The 21,438-nt window shown below is 41.0% G+C and overlaps 1 protein-coding gene across 2 annotated transcripts; it reads left to right on the forward strand.

The window, feature by feature from the left end:
- The first annotated feature begins 3,123 nt into the window (after positions 1–3,123).
- On the forward strand, positions 3,124–17,339 carry LOC127013823 (transmembrane protein 68-like). 2 transcript variants are annotated; one of them, XM_050892859.1, is made up of 7 exons: positions 3,124–3,451; positions 5,061–5,225; positions 8,492–8,685; positions 14,191–14,251; positions 14,332–14,385; positions 14,652–14,791; positions 16,619–17,339. In XM_050892859.1, exons 1-7 carry the CDS (start codon positions 3,124–3,126, stop codon positions 16,721–16,723), a joined length of 1,047 nt encoding a protein of 348 aa, XP_050748816.1. In that variant the 3' UTR covers positions 16,724–17,339. The 2 variants fall into 2 exon arrangements, with proteins under 2 accessions (XP_050748816.1, XP_050748817.1); XM_050892860.1 differs by lacking the exon at positions 14,332–14,385.
- The last annotated feature ends 4,099 nt before the right edge of the window (positions 17,340–21,438 follow it).

The following is a 21,438-nucleotide window of genomic DNA, read 5'->3' on the forward strand; positions in this document are numbered from 1 at the left end:
CCTACTGTAGTCTGTGAGCAAACAAGGTTAAATGTAGTGGTCTTCCAGCCAGCAAATAATTTTCTGTTACATAAAAGTTGGGATAGAGGAAGAGGAATCAGTGGGATGTTACATTGATCAATGCAAACATCCTATTAATATTAGGAGAAAATTCTGAAAATGCTGAATAATGTAGGACATCATAGACTCAATTGTCATTTGGTGGACACTCCACCACTGATGGATACTTTTTTGTCATGTTAGTTGATGACATCATTCATTTCATATGTGCTCCATTTTAAAGAGCTTGATTTTTTAATCAAAATGTCAAGTGGCATTGGTAATATACATCCATAATCCCCATAGGCCAACTTAAGTTTGGGCTGTTCCCAAGAGTGGTTTTGCTTGTGCCAGCATTTTCACACAGTCATCCTGTTAGCAGGGAGCCAGCTGATCCTGTTGGAGGCCAGGCTGGTGGTGAGAACATACAGTGAGGGGCTGGTGGAAAGGCGAGTTCGAAGTAGCAGCTCACGTGTGGCTTAAAGTGACTCTTTGACAAGTCCCTAGTAAAACTGTATGTGCATGACACCTGCACAAGCTATTAAACCTCTAATTTCCTCAAAGAATGGAGGTGCCTTTGTTTACAAGGTCCGTTTTCCACAAAATTATAATAGGTAGCATCAGTTACCTTTGTCACATACCAGCTTTTCAGTAATCTTGCCAGCGATTTGTCTGGCTGCTGAGTCTGCAGTTACTTGTGTTTGGGGACTTTGGAATAATCTTAAATCTCTTCTAGTCCTCTGGATTTTCCCTAGTCTTCCAAGAGTTACTAAAAATGAGTATCAGGACGCCAGAGGGAATTTCAGGTGGTTTTTAAAAGAATGTTAGGTACAAGAAGATAGCTGGACTTGTTAATCTTAAAATGTTGGTAGATTATACGATCTCTTGATCACCAGGTTCCTGTCAGGGATCAATATATCCAAATTAATCCCCATATCATATAGGGGTTATTATTGGTACATTTACTATGGGTATGGGCATTTTATCTGCAATTTTAAGCCAGTTTTGCTACTGGCTGTAGTAGTCTGTGTTCCCAGTCTGAAGCCCCCATAATGATGCTAAATCCACTTGTTTCCTTCACCCTGTGTTGCAGGCTGAACGAGTTATTCCAAGTACTGCTCCGTATTTCTGATTCAGTAGCCTGAGGGAAGCCCTTAACATGGCCTTCTCCTGGGCTCTATCAGCACAGCATGCTTTGAAGGCATTGAGGATTTGTAGTCCTTGCTCTTAGCAACTTTAAACAATTAGTAACTTCTTTACTACAGAGTAGCACCACACCATCAGCTTTATCCTTCTTAAACACCTTCTAAGCAGAGGTTTTAATATCTGAATCATGCAGACTATTCCTTTCATTTCTTTCATGTTATCGATAAAATCTCTCTTCAGTGACAATTTCCAGATCTTCCTATATATTAGTCAGGCACCAGTCACCAGGATATAAACAATTCTGTATTAATTCTTGTGACATTCTTCGTCACATTGGTTTTGTTTGTTTGTGCCGTGCTGAGCATCATTTAATACAGCGCTTGCTTTCTTTGAGCCCCTAGTTTACTATCCTTCCAGCTTGTGCTCTACCTATGAAACTGTCTTTATCTCAACCCACAAGTTTTTGCACTTTTACCCTTCCAATTCTCTCCCCCATCCCACTGCAGGGGGGAGTGAGCGAGCGGCTGTGTGGTGCTCAGCTGCCTACTGGGATTAAACCACGACAGTCCTTTTTGGTGCCCAACGTGGAGTTCGAAGGGTTTGAGATAAGGACAGATTTCATTGGAGTGTGTGAGACCAAATTTACAGCTGTTACAGCTACTCCTCGGCAGGGCTTGCCATGGGGCTTGCTTGCCTTACTGTATGCTAGAGTCTAGTGCTTGTTCATGGCTGCTTTTTGCTTTAGCTGTTTGCTGTACTCCTTGTCATCCATAATTCCGAATGGAGCTGTGCTTTACACCAGTCCACCCCTATATTCTACCCAGGGCTTCAAAGAAGAAAAACAAAAGTGGAGTGGGTAGTGTATAACAGGTTTGCTCATATAAGTAAGTAGATGAAGACATAAAGTCAGAAAACTCTAGACTTGCTGTACTTTATGATCTTTGAACTGACTGTGGGAATTACAATTTGTTTCTTGTAGGTACTTGTTCTGGTGTTAGAGCAGAAAAATTTACTCGTTAAACAAGTAGTAACCTGAATGAGGCAAATAAAAGCTGTATTCAGTTATGGATTACTGAACCTGATTGCAATGTTTAAATCTCTGGCTAATGCTCAAGAATCTTAAAATCAGCCAGCGATGCTGGAGTGCTCTTGCATTCCAGAGAAACCACTACCTGGTGTCAGCCAGGCAGGGTCAGCTGTAGCAACAGACTAACTAGGGAGCTGCATGTGGCAAACGTATCGCTAGGGCCATGGAGCCCACTTGGCCTTTGCCAGGGCTGGAAAATCTGAAAGAAGGGGGTGTTGGCATGATTGTGTGGATGAGGGGTGAAGAGCTGCTTTTCCCAGTGCTACCAAACACTGTCCCAGGCACCTCCAGGCCTTGGGAAGGAGCCACGGCTGCCCACGTTTTGCTTGCTGGCTCTTCAGCTGCTAACTCTGCCATTTGTTCCCCTCGCTGCCAGCTGCTGCCAAACTGAGAGGGACCAGAAACCCAGGCTGGACTCTCTGCAGAGGATCAGGAGAGCCCAGACCTCTGGTAGCAGTCTTCTTGGCTAACGCTGCTGAAAATACTTCTCACTTACCCTCTTTTGAGCTTCTAAAAAGTAAGCCATACTTATACAGAGAAATCATCTGATCAGCCATGTTGCATGGATCCTGAGGCTTCCTTGGACTCCAGCCCTTGTCCTTTCAGGCCCTATTATCTGGCTGTATAAAAAAGATTCAGAAACACATAGGATAATCTCATCACCTTTTACAGGCAGTAGTGGATGGCAATTGCCAGCAGCTATCTTAGCATGACAGAGAGAGACAAAATGTTTGACTCTGTGCTGTACCAAAATAGGCATCAGGTATATCTACAGAAAACTTCTTTCCTAAATTGAGAAACTTCCATGATTAGAGAAATTACAGCTGTTTTTTTTCTCCTCCATGCAGGACATGATAGGTAGAAAAGAATCCTGCGCTTCAGGACAGACACCGATGACTGACCTAAGCTGCCTTGCCTATGTACTGGAACAATGGACTGTTGTGGAGTACCTGAAGAAGTACCTTTTTCATGTGGTCATCATCTCACTGACAATGAGTGCAATATTAGTTTTTTTTATAGTTCCTTTAACAATCCTCTTTTTCATTTACCTTACTAATATTTTGCTTGTAATATATCAGAGGAACAGTAAGGTAAAAGCAGATCCCTTGAGTGATGTTTGGGATAGTGCAAGGAAAACTATAGCAAGCTTTTGGGATATATATGCAAGAATATGGCATGGTAAGTATGACATGACTTGTCTGAAGCTTTGAATTACAATAAATAGTAAATACAGGTAAGTTTTAATTTTTTTTTTTTTATTTCTTCCAAATGGATGCAAAGAAATGACATTTATTATACTTTGTATGGCATCTAACCCAAAAGTTTCTGCCTCAAAGACTGATTGCAATATAGAATAAGCAGAATGAAAGGGAGAAATTAGTTTATATAGGGTAAATGTCTCTTAAGTGGATAGGCAGGTGCATTTCTCTGTATATGATATCAGAATGAAGCGCAGTGTTAATGTTAGTTCTAGTAATGTAACTGCAGGAGAGATGTGTGATATTTTTTTTTTTTTTTTTTTTTTTTTACCTTATTAGCCGCTTAAAACCCACTTAATAAATGATCAAAACACAACAACTGGTTGGAAACGTAATTAGTGTATTTTTAGTTGGCGAAAACTACTTTGTGTTATGACAATTGAAAATAATTTTAAGAGCTGTATGGACAAAGAAATAATTAGATACCACATTTAAGTTTGTACTGTGGCAGAATTTAAAAGTAACCTGATTTTTCAGTTTCATTACACTCAACCTTCAGATACTTTCAACACACCCTGCTCCCTAGGAAAATCTTCAGCCACATGCTAGGCTCTTGTTCTTCCACAGATGTAGTTTAAGTCTATCAGCAAGACTTAACTTTACTGCCTTAAGAATAACAGGTTATCTATGCTGCTATCCTTCCTCACAGCTTTTTCCCTTTATCTTAGAAGACACTGCAGTATAAAACTTTCTCCACCTCTTCCTAGGACTCGGCCTGCTGCATATCCATCCTTCTCCCAGAACGGCTCATGATAGGAGCTGTAGCAGGGATGGAGATGAAGGCAGACAAGGTGGAACAGAGCTCTTAGTTGGTAGAAGCTGTGGCTTTCCCAAGCCTTTGTATACATTAGCCTCCTAGTCTGGCTCCACCTAAAACCTAAATCAAATGTAGGAAGAGCCAGGAGAGGGATTTACGGAAGTCCATGTCTGTGAGGAAATTCCCTTCCACTGTGAAGTGAATACCTTTAACTCTTGTGGAGAGAACCTCTCTTTGGAATTCTTACAGATTCTGGTTTGGCCTTAAACATCTCAACTAGAGAAACTTTATTATGTAAGATCCCAAACTTTTCATTCTGCTTGACACAGAATGGAGATTCATACTTCCATATTTCAGGAAAGCATCCCAACTGCTTGTTTGTCTTGCATTCTGCTGATGAAGTGGTTTCACATCAGTATAGTAATTTTTTTTTTTAATTATTGTACTTTGGACTGGGAAAAGTTCCTAAAGGGAAATAATTTAGTCCCCTCACTGGGGAAAATGTCAGGTTCAGGTTCAATGTCAGGTTCAATCTGATCTAGTGATTAAACTGACCAACAAATTAGTCCACTGATAACCTGTGGTGTTTGAGGGGCCTTCTCTTTGCTATTGACAAAAAGTTCCATCCAGAACTTAATTATTTTAAAAGCTACCGCAGAGACTTTCACAACTCTCTGAAAGTCATTTAACAAAGGACAGTAAACAGTTTTCTTTAAATTGCCAGATGATTTACAGCTATCATTGTCAGTGTATTGCTTTCCATCCCAAACAGGTTATGAGCTTCATGGTGTGGAAAACCTACCAGAAGGACCGGGCATTCTTGTGTATTACCATGGAGCTATTCCTGTAGACTACCTTTACTTTTTGTCTAGGCTGTTTCTCTGGAAGAAAAGACTTTGCCTGTCAGTAGCTGATCATTTTGTCTTTCGTTTACCAGGTAAGAACATGTTCTCTTGTATTTAAGCATCCTGGATTCACTCAACCTGTTGCTGATTTTGGTGAAATTTACATTTACTACTTTCAAGAGAGCTTTTGAACTAAAAGACTGCTTTTATACTTTTAAACTAAAAGCTGGTAGATGCAGAACAGGGTAGAATGTCCTGTCTTTTAAGTGAAAGGTCATAAAAACACTGGTAGACCCTCCAAAGCCAACAAATAGACATTATAGAATCCCTTTGGGATGAAATGTCATGCCTCAGTAGAAAGTGTAGGATAGGACTATATTATTGACCTAGTGCTGGCTGGTCAGCAATGGGCTGTAAGTGCAGAAGAGCCCAGTAATGGTAGGATATCAATTACCTACTTGCCCTCTACACTGGGTAGCCATTGCAGTGGGGTATGACATCAAATCTATCTTTTGATCAAAGCCTGGAGTAGGACACAAAACTTCTTTGAAGATTTTACTGTTGAAGAGAGCTCTGTAATACTGACCACCACAATACATTCAACACATTGTAGACTGAGAAAGAAATAAGTAATTCCATTGTGAAAAGGAGAAGATACAGAAAAGCAGATCTCATTCATTTTTAGAAAAACAAGGCATAAAGAAGGAACATCCAGAAGGAATAGCAGGGAGATTATTTAAAGGCACCTTTATACCACTTATATTAAATATTATTATAATAATAAAGAGTAAAGGAAGCTATTTAAAAGTAGAAGGACATTCTTCAGAAATGGAAGTTGTGTCCAAACACTGAAAACAAAGAGCAAGTTTGATGCAAGAACATATTAAGGCACCCCTAGAAAGATGACCAGGAAGAATTTGCTAAAGGCATACTTAGTAAATACTGTGTAGTACTAAACAGATCAGAAGCATGAAGTCATCAAGAGATGACTGGCTTTTAAGAGGACCTCTAAAGGAAGATAAAGCTTACCAGAATGTTGCAAAGGAGACTTTTTTGAAGGGATAAATGAGAGGGTACTGTTTCAAATTGAAGTGTCCGTAGTATAAATTTTTGTTACAAATGTATAGTAAGCTATTGTCAGGACCAAGCAACGCTCTCAGCTATGCAATTTTCAGACTACTGATGTGTACATAACATATTGCTTGAATTATCTTCATGCTAGAGGAACAGAAGGTGGCAAATATGGTGTCAACCTATAAAAAGGCATCTGGTAAAAAAGACCACAGATAATGGAGATAGGCCTCCCCATTTGCTGCATTAGTAGAAAATGTGGCTAAAAGTAATAGACTGAGTGAAACTTCTCCCTAACCTTCTCTTGGTCTACTATACTTAACCTGCTTTTTGCAGAGAAATGCTGCACTTCACAAATTGGTTCTTTAAAGAATGCTCATGAGCATAAGCTGAACCTCAGTCTGTTGGATTAATTACAGTTATGGGAGAAGTCTTCTTGTGAATGAATAACTGGTTAAAAGGTAGGAAATAAAGGGTAGAAATAAATAGCTCATTTTCACAAAGAAGCAGAATTCACCAGGTATACCGATGAAGATCAGTGCTGGCACCTACATTGTTCAAAATAATCATAATCTATATCATATGATATATGATAATCAATGAAAAAGCTTTATGCTGGCCACTTTTTTTTCAAGGCCATTTTTTTTTTTTCACACAGAGAGTACGGTTATCTACCAATACTGAATCACTGGCTGACTGAATGGCAGATGAAACTCAGTATTAGTTATAATGCAGTGCAAAAGGAAAGAAAAACAAGTCTAAACACATAAACATGTAGTTAGGCTTTACATTTTCTAGATAACTTTAGGAATATGTCAGCTTAAGTCTCAGCAATCGCCAAAAGGCAAAAGAATTTTAGGCTTATCATGAAAAAGAAGAAACAGAAAATACCATTATGTACTCAAAATGCATATGGTGCCCACATCTTGAGTACTGTGTGGAATTCTGGTCTCCCCATCTCAGAAAAGCTGCAAAGTAATAAAGACACAAAAAAGGACAAGGATGATCAGAGGCCTGGCATGGCTTCCTTTGAAGAGCTAGTACATAGGACAGAAGTCTTGCATGACTGAGGGATATAAAAGTGTGTGTGACCTGGAAAAGGGGAATAAGAAGTGATAATATGTTCATGTTCCTAATTCTTAACAGGCAAAAGTTTTAAAGCCAAGCAAAGGAAGTACCTATTCACTTAATAAGGATATGGCATTCCTGGCTGCAGGATAAAACAGGAATACATATGAGTTCACAAAGAGATGAAACAAAGTCAACATCCGTCTTTGACAGAAAGATCTACCAAACACGATGCCTGGAATAAGATTAAATACATTCAATTACAAGATGTGGCACTGTGTTTTCCACTGTCTTTTCCACTGTCTTCCAAAGTTTCTGTTGCAGACCTTTGTCAAAGTTGCAGTGCTAGACACCAGCTCTGGCAGTCCATAGTTGTTGTTTACATTTATTAATATAAACAATTTCTTTTCAAACCATGCTGTTGGAACAGTGAATTTGAAGACTGGGGAAACTCTTGTTTGCTGAAGCTCTCTATGGGAGTTCCAAACTGATAGATTTAAAATGTGAAGATAATATAAGAAAGCATAGAGTGCTTCTATGGTTCTCAGTCTGTCTTTTGGAGAAATCCCAGTTATGGAAACAAAGGCAGGAGATTCACTAAACTGTTCATGCAGTGCTGAAACTGCCCTGCTAACTTCTGCCATTCATGCATCTTAAGAGTCGTACAGCAGTCCAATTTGATCCACGTAGTTTGCAATTTAACCACAAAAAACTCAATTTAACAACTCAAAACCTCAATGTTTAAAATGTTAAACATCACATTTTAAAAGAACACTAAAAATAGTTGCTCGTCAGGTATTTATTTTTGTAGTAATCTTTATTGTACTGAAAATTTATATTTTTTTTCTGTATTAAAATATTTCAAAAGAAGGAGGGAGGAATAGATGTTTATTTTCAGATTTCTAGCTATGATGCACAAGTTTCAGTTGCATGGCTGGTGTTTTGATAATTATGGAAAATAGCATGTGGAGGCATTAGTTTATTGAGATGCTCCTGATAAGCTGTTTCATCTTCATAACATTTGGGCAAAACCACTGTCACATATTTGTCATTTTGCCAATATTTACTCTGTAGGTGTTTTACTTCCTTCGTACAAATTTGCCTTAGTCTAAATATATAGCTATTAGATTTTCATTTAGCTGTAATCTTGTTCCTACGTGCAAGTAGTATTTGTGATATATTGTTATAATAATGTGTCTTTGCTACTCATTTATGGCAGGGCTTAAATTATTATTGGAAGTGACGGGTATTATGCCAGGTACAAGGGAGGAGTGTCTCATTGCACTGAAGAATGGACACTTGGTGTCCGTCTCACCAGGTGGAGTTAGAGAAGCACTATTCAGTGATGAAAGTTATCAACTCATGTGGGGAAATCGAAAAGGCTTTGCTCAGGTCGCTCTAGATGCAAAAGTGGTGAGTATTATATGTTACCAATCCCAGTTTATGCTTATTGCATACATGCTTCATTATAAAATGCAGCTTAGGAATGTTTGTTGGAAAATCTTCCAGACAGAAGAAAAGGTTTGGGAGTAAAGATTTCTTCTCCTTTTCCCACCACTTTCCTCAAGCACATTAATCCGTAGGGAGCAAGGGTTTTATGGAACTGTATAGCTTTTTCTTGACTGTTGGCAAGGCATCCATCTCTGCAGTTCCATGTCTACAGTTCCATCATGCAGGCATCTAATTTCTTGTCTTGACTGTATTTCAGGAATCTTCAGTGTGGTCCTTCTCCATATTTCCATAAGGTTTCATTCTTTTTTCTCATCCTACTAGACTTAAATCTTTATCTTACTTCTACATACCCATTTTCTTACGGCTCTTTAATGTATTATCCTTATCTTTCTTCTCATTTTTTCTGGGAGGGTCCAGGATTTTGCTCTTACCCTTACTTTTCTTCATGTTTGTGAAAGATTGCATCAACTAACACAAGGTGTGTCTACATCAGTGTCCGAGTTTGAATCATGTGTGCACTTTTGAAGCAGTTTTTCCATCTCCCTCACTTACCATGCTTTCATTCACATCATGGAACGTGTTGGAATACCTGAGCTGCATTCCTTTTGGCTGAAACTAAACCAGAAGTGGGACCTAATACTCTCCAGTTGCAAATGGGCATTCAGTCAATGGTACCAGACAAGAATTAGTTCTACATAAAAACAGAGCACTGAAACGTGTTCAGTGTTGATGCCAGATCCTCAGCAACCTCTATAGATGTGCTTCAATTGGTTTGCACTCCACTAATGTACACGTGGCCACAGATTCAGTTATATTTTCCATATGGATGATGATCTACAAATACAAACTTCTACCACTGGCTCAGACTTCTTCCATCTAACTCCACATGTGAGACTGTTTCTCCGCTATAGTCTCTGGGAAATAATTTTATTTGGGATGGCATAGAGCTGAAAGAGCAGCAACCCTGTCTTTTTCCTAACTGCCACTTCTCATCATCATCACCACTAGAGACGAGTTTTCTGTCCTAATTTAGACTTAGCATACCTAGCGCTCTTTGTGTCTGACAATACTGGTGTGCGTCCAGGCTTCATCTGTTCTGCCATGAGCTTTCTGCTGCTTTCTCATGAATTGCACAACCATCATTTTTCTTTACATTCTTATTAATTTCTCATCAATTGCAGTGCTCTTCTTTGGCCTTCCACATAAAAGTTGTGGTTTAACCCCAGCCAGCAGCTAAGCACCACGCAGCTGCTCCCTCACTCCCCACCCCCGCTCCCAGTGGGATGGGGAGGAGAATCGGGAAAGAAGGTAAAACTCGTGGGTTAAGATAAGAACCGTTTAATAACGAAAGTAAAATATAATACTAACAATAATAATAATGAAATATAATAATAATAGTAATGAAAAGGAATATAACAAAAAAAGAAGAGGGGGGAAAAAAGGGAAAAAACCCAGTGATGCACAATGCAATTGCTCACCACCCGCTGACCAATGCCAGAGCCGTGATCCGCCCCTCCTGGCCAACTCCCCCCAGTTTATATACTGGGCATGACATTCTATGGTATGGAATACCCCTTTGGCTAGTTCAGGTCAGCTGTCCTGGCTATGCTCCCTCCCAGCTTCTTGCACACCTGCTTGTTGGCAGAGCATGGGAAACTGAAAAAAAATCCTTGACTTAGGATAAGTGCTACTTAGCAACAACTAAAACATCAGTGTGTTATCAACATTATTCTCACACTAAATCTAAAACACAGCACTGTACCAGCTACTAAGAAGAGAGTTAACTCTGTCCCAGCCGAAACCAGGACAATAAAGTTATTCCTTTTCTGTCTATTTAGGAGAATCTGTACAGGGAGTTGAGTTCTTCCCATGAAACTTGAATTTCTTACCACCCCTTTCAGGTTTTTTGTGCAGTTATATCTCTTTCTCACCCCATACAATTTGTTGCTTCTCAGACTTTGCTTTGGTCTCTTGTGCAATAGCTGCTACTGCGAAGTACCTAGGGTTGCAAAATGCATGCTTTGGGTTAATATTTCTTCATAACTTCATCTATCCCTGAAATCTTGTGGGGAAATAACTAAACACTAGAATAAATTTAGGGGCATTTACCTAATGGATGAAGTAATTTTAGGCTGGGAGTCCCATTTCTACCTCTTTGTTTGTCTTGTTATGTGGCCTTTTAAAAGTCATGTTTTATGTGCTTCTGTTCCCTCTCCTGTCCTTTTTCTCAAAAGCGTGGGCTGGTAAATATTAGTCACAATACTTCATATATTGTGTGGGCCTGTACACCACCACTACTAGGAAAATATCAGAATGTGAATAGGATAAACCCAGTCAAATTCATATGGGCATTTTGAATTCCCTTATAGTCTTTCCTCTTATGTATTAATTGAATAATATACTCAAACAGTCAGAAAGAGGTGTCACTTTAACAACTTGAGTGATTTCTAATCATTTTGCTTTCATATCTGTCTTTCAAGCTACTTGAAACATTTGAACAATCTTTTGCCAGATGTTTTCATTTCACTTGGAACCTTATAGTGTAATTCTACAATGTAATAACTTTTTTAAAATAAAAATTGAATTAAAAAACTCTGAGTGCCCTTAATATGGAGTGCCACCCTGATCAAAACACATCACAAAAATCCTTGCTAGTAATCCTCTTAAGCCTTCCAGTCTTCCATAATTGAGAAGCACATGGAAATAGCTGAATAGTAGTACCTAAAATTGCTAGCACCTTCTATTGACAGGGTTTGTGGTTTTTTTTATTTAATGAATTGAGTATTCATTGAGGATAAGGTTCTTGCAGTGTGAAAAGTTCTTGTGGTCATTTGTATAACATGTTTGGTAAAACAGACACTACATAGGATTATCTGTTACCTGGAGGGCAGAGAGAGTATTTTCTCCTTTGAGACCTACTAGCCTCAGCTCGCCTTTACAGTGCTGCTGGCTCTTGTATCACTTACTTATTATTGCACTCATTTGGTTTTGTTTTTTTTTTATGATCAGGAAGTCTGACTGGATCCCAGTAGAGTGGGCATCACTGTAATTAGCTTGCAGGCTCCACTGAATTTTGGGCATCTTTCATATTTCTCTGGAAAACTGATCGACACACCTTAGATAACTAAACACTTAAAAAAAAAAAAAAAAAAAGTAGTGCTGTGCATTTAACAGTAGAGGGGGCAATGTTAACCTTATATACCATTTCTTATATAAAGTTAGGCCCATAGTAGTAACTGGATTCCATCTTTTCACAAATTTGGAGTTTGATTGTTTCTGTCTGTTCTTGCTGCATCCTTTTCAATACTGGCCAAACCAGTCTTGTAGGTTGACTGAAGACTGGGGATAGACTCATCTAAACTATCAGAACTTGCTCTATAATGTAGCAATTCATATATGTTTTGCTAATACTTACTCGGATCCTGGATGAAAGCAAGACAGGACTCCAAGTGCCTTTTTTGAATTTATTCTACATACAGTGTACCCATCAACCAAAGCAGCACACACACTTTACAGTATTCAGAATGACTACATGGTGGTTCATAACCTGCCACAGATGACTTCAATGGGGATTTCAAGACAAAACCAACTACGAATAGACATTCCCATTCTTCATATGTTATGGAAGTTCAACAGTTCTTCCACTGAAAAAGTTGAAGAAAAGCAAACAAGGAACGTAGTTTCAGCCTCAGTCCTTGCCTGTAGGTTTCCACATTCAGTTTCCACTTCATCTTGTATAACTACTCTGCTTACCTGGGGTCAGAGGAGGAGAGTGTTTCTATTTAATGTTATGACTCAAGGAACTTCTGGGACATATATTTGTCTCAGTCGAATTCAGCTATGCCAGGGGCCCGAGCTTCAGAAACACCCTCTGCCTATGGCTGGAGTTTGACAGGCTAATGGGGAGGAATCATCGTTTCTGAAGATCCCTGCATTTTATCTGTGCCAAAAAATTGGTTCAAGTCTAGTTAGGTAAAAGATAAACAGGGACTACAGTTTATAAAATTCTTATGTACGTGCAACGGATTTGGACTAGATGGTCTCCAGACGTGCCTTCCAACCTCAACTATCCTGTGATTCTGTGATTTTTCAAGCTAGCCGGGTGTGATCCACCTCAGTTCCAGCACAGCAAATCTAAATCTGTGGGTTACTGCAGATCTGATTGTGCTGCTTTACAGACGCAAGCTTTTATGTGTGTACCCATTTTTATCAGCTTAGGGACTGAACGCTGCTACCCACTCTGTACTTCATTGGCTGATCATTGTATGCGAGTAACTTTCATAGTTGCTGGATTTCTTTATAGCCTAAGATATGTTTCTCTTGCACTATTCCTAAAATTTGAAGTGTTTTGTCTGTATGATAGGTGGGTTTCAAACATTTTAAATGTTAGACATACAGTATTCAATCAATTGCTGAAGCTAAGTGCGGTATTTTTAGTGTCCAGTAGTTATATGCTTTTAAAAGACATTACTGATTGTTTTTAAGGGTTTATTTCTAATAATTTCCCATAATTTCTCATTCTGAAGGGTTTACTATTACAACTTTATGTATGTTTGATATTTTTGTTATCTGTCAGACTTTTTTTCCTTTAAATGGTTTCCATCACTTTGAGTTCTTTGTTAGGCTCTAGTTAGGTCTTTTTCTTGCTTGTTTTTTTCTCGTCCTGTGGTTTCTGTTCTGTGGTAGTGATTCTAAACAGCATAAAGGTGTTACTTCATTACCTTCTGGACAAGTAATTCCAACAGCATGCTCAAAATACGGTTTCAATAAAATTAAAAGGGACAATAGAGGGGGGAAAAAAGTCATTGTATGTATGGATACAATCACTGTTAGTTTGTCTACAAACTATGAAATCTTACCTCAGGCAGTAAGACATGACTGTTTCAAGTTCAGGTATCTCAAGTGTCTTTCTTTTCAGTCACAATAATGGAGTGAACTTGTTCTGTAACTGCCTAAGGATCTGCCCTCCAGAAGGCGTGTAGTCCAGGTCAATGAGAACATACAATTGCCTTCTTTGTCCAAGGGATCTGCAGAAGTTTTTTCCAGTGGGGTATTATCCAAACATTACTGCTTCAGTGAGACCTTACTTTGAGAAGCAACTTCATTTTATGTTTCAGTCAGCGATACTGCAATAAATATATAATATACAAGTTATTTTTTTTAGAATCTCAGTTAACTTTTATAATGTACATTCAGAATGAAAGGTATAAACCACTAATACAATGTCAGTCATTTCCCTTACAGGTGGTGACTTTAAAACAGCAATGTTTGTGGGAGCTGAGAAATAGAATTTTATTTCTGTTCTGGAGTTTATTTTTTATAACAAGATTCCTTGTTTGCTGCTTAACTGATTGATAATTATCCTCTGTATTCAAGTGATTTTCTTAGCTGCATTAACAGGCACTAAAACATAAATTCAAACCTGGTATAATATTTCCACCTTTTTGGTTTTTTGTGATTCCTTAGCCCATCATTCCAATGTATACTCAAAATGTCCGAGAAGCATATAGGATGTTTAAAGAAAGAAGTAAGAACTTTAAAATATATTTTAAGTATTTTGAATGTTTTCTCCACTTTTCTCTCAGATTTCTGTCACTTTTCTCTTAGATTTTGCTTTTCAGACTTCTGCTTACTTTGGATTCTCTAACACGCTTGCTGTGGGTCAGAGGTATCTCAAATATGGAAATAGCTTGTGTATAACTGGTTTGTGCTTTGTGATTTGGTTATTTAATGCAGTCTTATTTCAGTGATCTATTAAGTCTGTCGAGCTTTGTTTTGGTGGACAGTTACCTAAACCCTGTAATTTCTTCTTGACTGTCAGATAAAGCATGCATTTTTAAGAAGTCTCCCATATTAATCAGATTTCAAGTTTGGATTGTGTTTTCTGTGACTATAATCTCGCTTTTTCCTCCCTTAAACTATTTCAGGATTTTTTAGACAGTTGTATGAAAGTACTCGATTGCCATTTACTCTTCTGTACGGAGGACTTCCAGTTAAATTTCGCACATACATTGGGGAGCCAATCCCGTACGATCCGAATATAACTACAGAGGAATTAGTTGAAAAGGTAAGTTAGCTCTCCTTGCAATATTGAACTACATACTTTGCCCTCTATTATATATGCACTTGGAACTAATTTTTTGTATGCTTGAATAAAGACAAATACACTTTTACTAGCTTGTTAAAGCAATGGGCAGTTGAGCTCCAGGGTTATTTAATGTACGGATACCTACAAGTAAGTATTGACATAGTAATAGTTGATTGGGATGCCCTCATCCTTTCAGAATGTGTGAGCTCTGTCTTCTTGGGACGCTAACTTTGTTTCTCCTATGCCTTTGATAATTGAAATGATGTAAACTATGTTTCAAGTTCAATTTTCAGTAACTAGGAAAATATATATAACAAATACCTTTGAGAATCTTCTCTAAATAACATAGGGCTCTAGGAACAAAGTTCCACAAGAGCTTCAGTCTCATTGTCAAAAGGAAAATGTTAAAAAAATAATTTGCGTCCAAAATATAAAAATATTTTGAGTACCTACAGCTTGGTGAAATCAGTGGTGCCCAGGAGCATAAAAACGTTTATAGATCCAGGGTTTAGGCGTTTTTCAAAATACTAATCTATACAGAAAATGAACTTTTAAAAATTTTTCATAGAAGATGAAAGGAGGGCTTTATGCAAAAAAAATCTGCTATGGCCTAGGAATACACAGATCAAAACACTTGTTAGGAATCACTGATGTAAAAACACCTTGCTGCCCCCAAAAAGATGCAAGAAGGCTAGCTTTTCTTTTTTTTTTTTTTCTTTTTTTTAAGGATCTGCTAAAGATTGTTCTGGGCTTCACAGCAGTGAAACCAGAAAGACAGGTTTGGTCTGTAACAAGGGAACTGCCCCAGCAAGCTGTGGAGTTTGGTCTTAGCAGGTTTAGGAGGCTGGAAGCAGTATTAGTGCTAGCACTACCCTTACAGTTATCCATATTCTTGTCTTTTGGGGGAACAGTATTTTGTGTACCTGCAAAACTGAAATTGAAATTTCCCATGACGCTGATTTGCTTTTCTAAGTCAAGCCTTTGACCACCCACTTTAGTGGGAGTACGGTTAGGTCTTCTGTGGCTCATATTAGTTAAAAAAAAACAACTTAAATGGGGTTTGAGATGAGCAGTGGCCTGGCTGACCCCTATCTGATCCTGCCCTGGAAAGGAGTCAGGACATGAATCTGTCAGGAAAGGTTTGGCTACTCGTTTCTTATATTCCCAGTGATACTCTACCATCACTCTGGGGTACATCACAGGAGTATGTAGCTACCCTTATTTCAAGTTTAAATACACGAGGAAAAACTAAGGGAGATTATTTCTTATCCCTATTCTCTTCACAAACTTGCATTTGAATCTCACGTAGAGTAAAAATGAACAGAATTTAAATACGAATTCTCTTACTATGTGCATGCTGTATATGATACAATTACGGAAGAACTCACGTTGGGAAGGACACACGGAGGTCCCTACTCCAAACTCCTGGTCCCAGCAAGGTCAGCTATGAGATCAGACGAGGTTAGTCAGGCTTTATCCAGCACTTTTGATGAAAACCTTCAGGGATGGAGATCGCACAAACTTAATGTTTGCATGTGTTAAAGGCTACTTTGACTTAGTAATGCCCAGGTTTGATAAATCTCAATAATATGAGCCTATCCAAACTGCAATCAATGTTTTTATTCCTTTCCTTTCCAAGGAAAGTGTCGTTAGGACAACTAGCTAATATAAAAGACAACTTTTTCTTAAAAGTAGATCTTTTGTGTGAATTTCCCAGTACCTCTTGAAACTCTGAGAAGTCAGTGATTATACTGTTCTTTCTTGCATAAGCAGGTCCATAAAAGCAACTTTCTCTTCTCTTTTCAGACAAAGACTGCTGTCCAGGCTCTCATAAGCAAGCACCAGACAATCCCAGGCAGCATATGGAAGGCTTTACTGGAGCGATTTGATAAACGTCGTAGAAGTGATTAGAATGCTTATGTTTATTTCATTGTTTTTACAGCATACAGTAAAAACCAATGTCCAGTGGCACTGATGACTAATAATTGGTGTTCAACCAGTTTAATTTACAAGTTTCTACAGATTTGACAGAAGAAAACAATTAACCTCTTGAAGGTTCCCCTGTGTCTTTGAGGATAGTCTGAAGTCAGAAAGACTGAAGAAGAAAACTTATGTATAATAGCAATGCAACAGCTAAATTCCCCAAAAGGAAATCATATAGCCAGGATTTGCCTGGTTCCTAAAACAAGTATGTACATACATCTCAGAGCCTCAGAAGTTTTGTCTAGATCTCTGGTTTTATGTTTTGAGCGGTTCACGGTCCAGTCTTAGAGCAGAATCTCAAAGTTGGTGTTGTCCCACCAGAGTCTACCCCTCGGTGGGCACCTTCCCTGTTGGACCCCATGCAAGACAGTGTCAGAAGAGAAACTGTCTCACTTTAGCTAATGATCTACTGCTTAGGCCATTTTTCTAGAGAGACTATACAAAGAGAAATAATCCCATTAAACCAGGTATTAGACTCCTGCAAACACATCAGCTTAGTGGTTCTGTACCCTGGAAAGTAGGAGTGCTACATCCAAGACTTTGCCCTGACAGAAAAAAGAAAAAGTCTCTCAAAGAGAGGAAAAAAGCTTTAGTTAAGTGTAGCACTATGCAAATACATGTAGAAAGTAGTTTCAAGTCTGAGCTGGTACGTTCATGCACTATTGCACCATACAATACTGGTTTAGTGGATGAGGCTACCCTCAGCCTGAGAATCCCTGCATCATACTGTGTTTGCAATATGGATGTGCTGTACTCACCCAGACCTCCCGGTGAGCAGGGAGTGGGATGCGGGGGAGCTTACTCGGGTAATGCAACCCTGAGGCTTATCATCCCTGGTGGTTTGCCTAAAAATGCAGTACTGCAACACTGCCATCCCCATATGGATTGAACCTAAATGCCTGTTTCGAAAGGTGGACATAGGCAGCGTTGTCTTCCTAATACAACTTGCAGAATACTGGAACTTGCTACAAAGCAGAATGTGTTTTTACAAGCTGTGGCATGTTGTTACTGGTGGGAGTGGGAGAACTTTGTGTAATCTATCCAATATGCCATTAAATGCAACAAAGTCTGTTAACTTCAAACACCAAGAAAGGGAATTTTTGTGCCTTGTTTTTCCTTCTTGTACTTTTAATACCTTTATAATCTTTCCCCTCAACATCCTAAAACTTTATGTAGCATCTAAGGAAATATATACAACGTTTGCCCATTTTCACTAGAAAACTAAATCTACTCTTTGGATTAAAATAAATTCTTCCTCTTCCCATGCTGCTTCTCCACAAATATTTCTTGCACATCTGAAGAAAGGAGCAGGATAGATAGGTGAGTTATTTCCCTGGAACAAAAAGACAAGAATCCTGTCCTGAAAAAAATCTCAAATCTGTCCTAAGACATAGGAATGTTTACTTTAACACTTTAACTATAATTGCTGTATACAGTCAGAAATATTTTTTCTCCCAGCAGAGACCCAACATGCATAGGAGATGATAAAAGCAAATCAAGATGCTGACCGATATGCCTGGACATGAACAGGAATTCAAACCATGAAGTCTTACATACTGCGCTCCAACAATATAAGCTAAAATTCAAAGCCTGAGCTTAAGTTGAGTGAGAAAAGGAACTAAAAGAAAGGGCTATCAAATAATAAAATGGACACATATGAAAAAGTAAGAGGTATTAAGAGTAACCAGAATCTGAAAGCATTCCTTGTATTGCAGAAACTATGCAGAAGGACTAGACAGCATCATTCTCTGACTATCCTATCCTATTTTTCAAGCACATTAGCATCATCGTGGAGCGTGTCCAAAGGCGGCCAACGAACCTGGTGAAAGGTCTAGAGCACAAGTCTTATGAGGAGCAGCTGAGGGAACTGGGGTTGTTTAGTCTGGAGAAAAGGAGGCTCAGGGGAGACCTTATCACTCTCTACAACTACCCGAAAGGAGGTTGGAGCGAGGTGGGTGTTGGTCTCTTCTCCCAAGTAACAAGTGATAGGACAAGAGGAAATGGCCTCAAGTTGTGCCAGGGGAGGTTTAGATTGGATATTAGGAAAAATTTCTTCACTGAAAGGGTTGTCAAGCATTGGAACAGGCTGCCCAGGGAAGTGGTTGAGTCACCATCCCTGGAGGTATTTAAAAGACATGTAGACATGGCGCTTAGGGATATGGTTTAGTGGTGGACTTAGCAGTTAGGTTAACGGTTGGACTCAATGATCTTAAAGGTACTTTAGGTTGATTCTATGATTCTATGATCAATTAAAACACTTTAGTCATCTGAATTTGCACAACCTTTCAAACTCCATGCCCTCTGATACCTGTGCCTGCTAGGGCCTGTGCTGCAACTCAGAACAGAGCACTAGCCTTGGATACTCTTTTTGGGTATAGTTTGCCCAATGAACAATGCAAGGAAATCTTCTTAACTTTTTGTATATAAGGTTTATCTAGCTCAAACTAGAAGATTTTGCATTGGGGAAAAATATCCTACTGGTTAACATTGGAAAAATAAATTAATTGGACAACAGTGCAAATATAGTTCTACAAATGCACAACTGAACAACCACAGAAGTCGAGCAGGCAGATTGTGTAAATGTAAAAGACAGCCAGTCAGAAAAGCATGACAGGCAAAGATCTGAAAGAGCGTGCAGCCAATTCTGGCTAAGGTGATCTCACCTAAAGCTGAGGGCACAGTTCATGGCAGCGTTTCCGTCCAGCTGGTGGGGTAGCTACATGAACCTGTGTGTCTGGAGCCGCGCCTGGTGTAACTGGAATACCCCTTATTTCTTCCATTGATTTTTATTTTTTTGCCTTACACGTAGATCCAGGAATCGTAGCCATGGCTGCAGACCCGGTCAGAAATAACCTTAACAGCGCTCAGACCGTCATGTCCAACCCGCAAGGCGTCAGGAAGGCTGACAGCAGGCGGGAGCCGCGCCGGTGCCGGGGGCAGCTCCAGCAGCGGGCTCCCGGAACCAGAGCAGTGTGCCTGCTGCTGCACTCACGGGCACCTGGGGGAGCTGGAAAAGGGGAATTAAACCCCGGCTGCGGTACTCGCAGCTAGCGGGGAGACGGGTTAGAGGTGACCTGGTGACAGAAGCAGCAGGGTGACCGTGCGGAACCCATTTTCTTCAACGGCTGCACACCGGGCGAGCGGCCGTGAAACACGCTGCAGCAGCGGAAGCCTGCGGGCGGCAGGCGAGGGACACCAAAGAGCGCCGGTCCTGCCCGGTAAGGGCCGCTCTGGGCCGGCTGCCGGCGCCAAGCCCCGCCAGGCTGCGCCCTCCACCCGCGCCGCGCCGGGCGGCACGCGACGCCGGGCGGCACGCGGCACCTCCCGCCAACCCGCCCCGCCTGCGGGGAGCGCGCGCCCCCTGGCGGCGCCTGCTCCTCTCTCCCCCCCGGAAGCGCCGGGCGGTGCGTGCCGGATGCGGTCCGGGCGGCTCCCGCGCCCCCGGCGGCGCGGAGTTCCCCCCTCCCGTCCCCTCCCCACCGCCGCCGCCGCCGCCCTCGTTCTCTCCGCGCCCCTCGCCGCCTCCTCCGCTCCCTCCCGCCCGCCGGCGGCACGGTGCCCTCCCGCCTCCGCCCCGCCGCGGGGAGCCGCCCTAGCCTGGCCGCCCCGCGGGCACCCGGCCTCCGCGGGGGCGGCGGACGGAGAAGTAAAACCGGGCCCCGGCAGGGACGCGGGGCTGGAGCCGGAGCCGCCGCCGCCAGGGGAAGGTGAGCGGGCGCTGCCGGGCGGGCTGGGGTGGGCCCCGTCCCGGGCCTGGCCCCCGCTGCGGCCCCGCAGGTCCCCGGGCGGGAGGTGGCTTTGCCTTGGTCACCGCCGAGCTTGGGGCCTTGCTCTGATTGCGGGCGGGACAGGGACTGCGGCCAGAGCGCGGTGCGGGACGGTGCGAGGGCAGCGGCGGGAGGCCGGGAGGCGCTTAACTGGGTCAGCCCGGCTGGGGTTGTGTCCTTCGTGTCAGAAGAAAGAAACTCGCTCCCCCCCCCGCCGCCCCCTCCAGCCTCCTGCAGAAGGATCCACTGTCCTGCTGTCACAGAAGCAAGAAGCAGGCCAGTCGTTGTTTCAAAACAAGGACAAACCCACCCTCTGACTTCTAGGATCTCTCCAGTCGCAGATGCCATTAGCAGGATTATCAGGGTCTTCTGGTTTTTTGTGTTTGTGGTGGCATTGCTAATTCTGGTAGAAATACTCTCTGTAACTGACTGATGTAGTGCAAAGCGGTGTATTTCTGTTGGCAGGGGCATGTCGTAGCTGTTGCTTTGCAGTATCTTTCTAGTTTGGAGGTACTGGAATGTTCTCCAGAGGTTCCACTTACACATTTCATATACATGCTGAAATCGTGCTGTGTGTGGTTTACAGGCAGTATATGTTGCTTTCCATAATTGCTTCTTCTAGCATGATCAATAGGGTCTCAGTTAATCCAGTGTCTGCTGACTAGAGCTGAAGACCACTCATGTAGTTTAGTTAAGGACTATTCTGGATCGTATGCTAGAAGTCAGTGAAGGGAATTGTATGTTAGCCTTGTTTCCATTTCACTGTCGACGTAAAGCCTTAAGCATAAGCATAAATCGGCGTGCACTGTCATTAGTCAAATGAGAAATTGCATCTTTTTCATCTAGTGAAAATATATATAAGCTGCTCTATTAGGA

Source organism: Gymnogyps californianus, chromosome 2 (genome assembly GCF_018139145.2).
Source record: "Gymnogyps californianus isolate 813 chromosome 2, ASM1813914v2, whole genome shotgun sequence".
Lineage (NCBI taxonomy): Eukaryota > Metazoa > Chordata > Aves > Accipitriformes > Cathartidae > Gymnogyps > Gymnogyps californianus.

Excerpts from the sequence above, each read along its gene's own strand:
- LOC127013823 (XM_050892859.1), top strand. The coding sequence starts at position 3,124 with ATGATAGGTAGAAAAGAATCCTGCGCTTCAGGACAGACACCGATGACT. Across the intron at positions 3,452-5,060 it reads ATATGCAAGAATATGGCATG|GTTATGAGCTTCATGGTGTG; the intron begins GTAAGTATGACA and ends CATCCCAAACAG. Across the intron at positions 14,252-14,331 it reads TAGGATGTTTAAAGAAAGAA|ATTTTGCTTTTCAGACTTCT; the intron begins GTAAGAACTTTA and ends CTTTTCTCTTAG.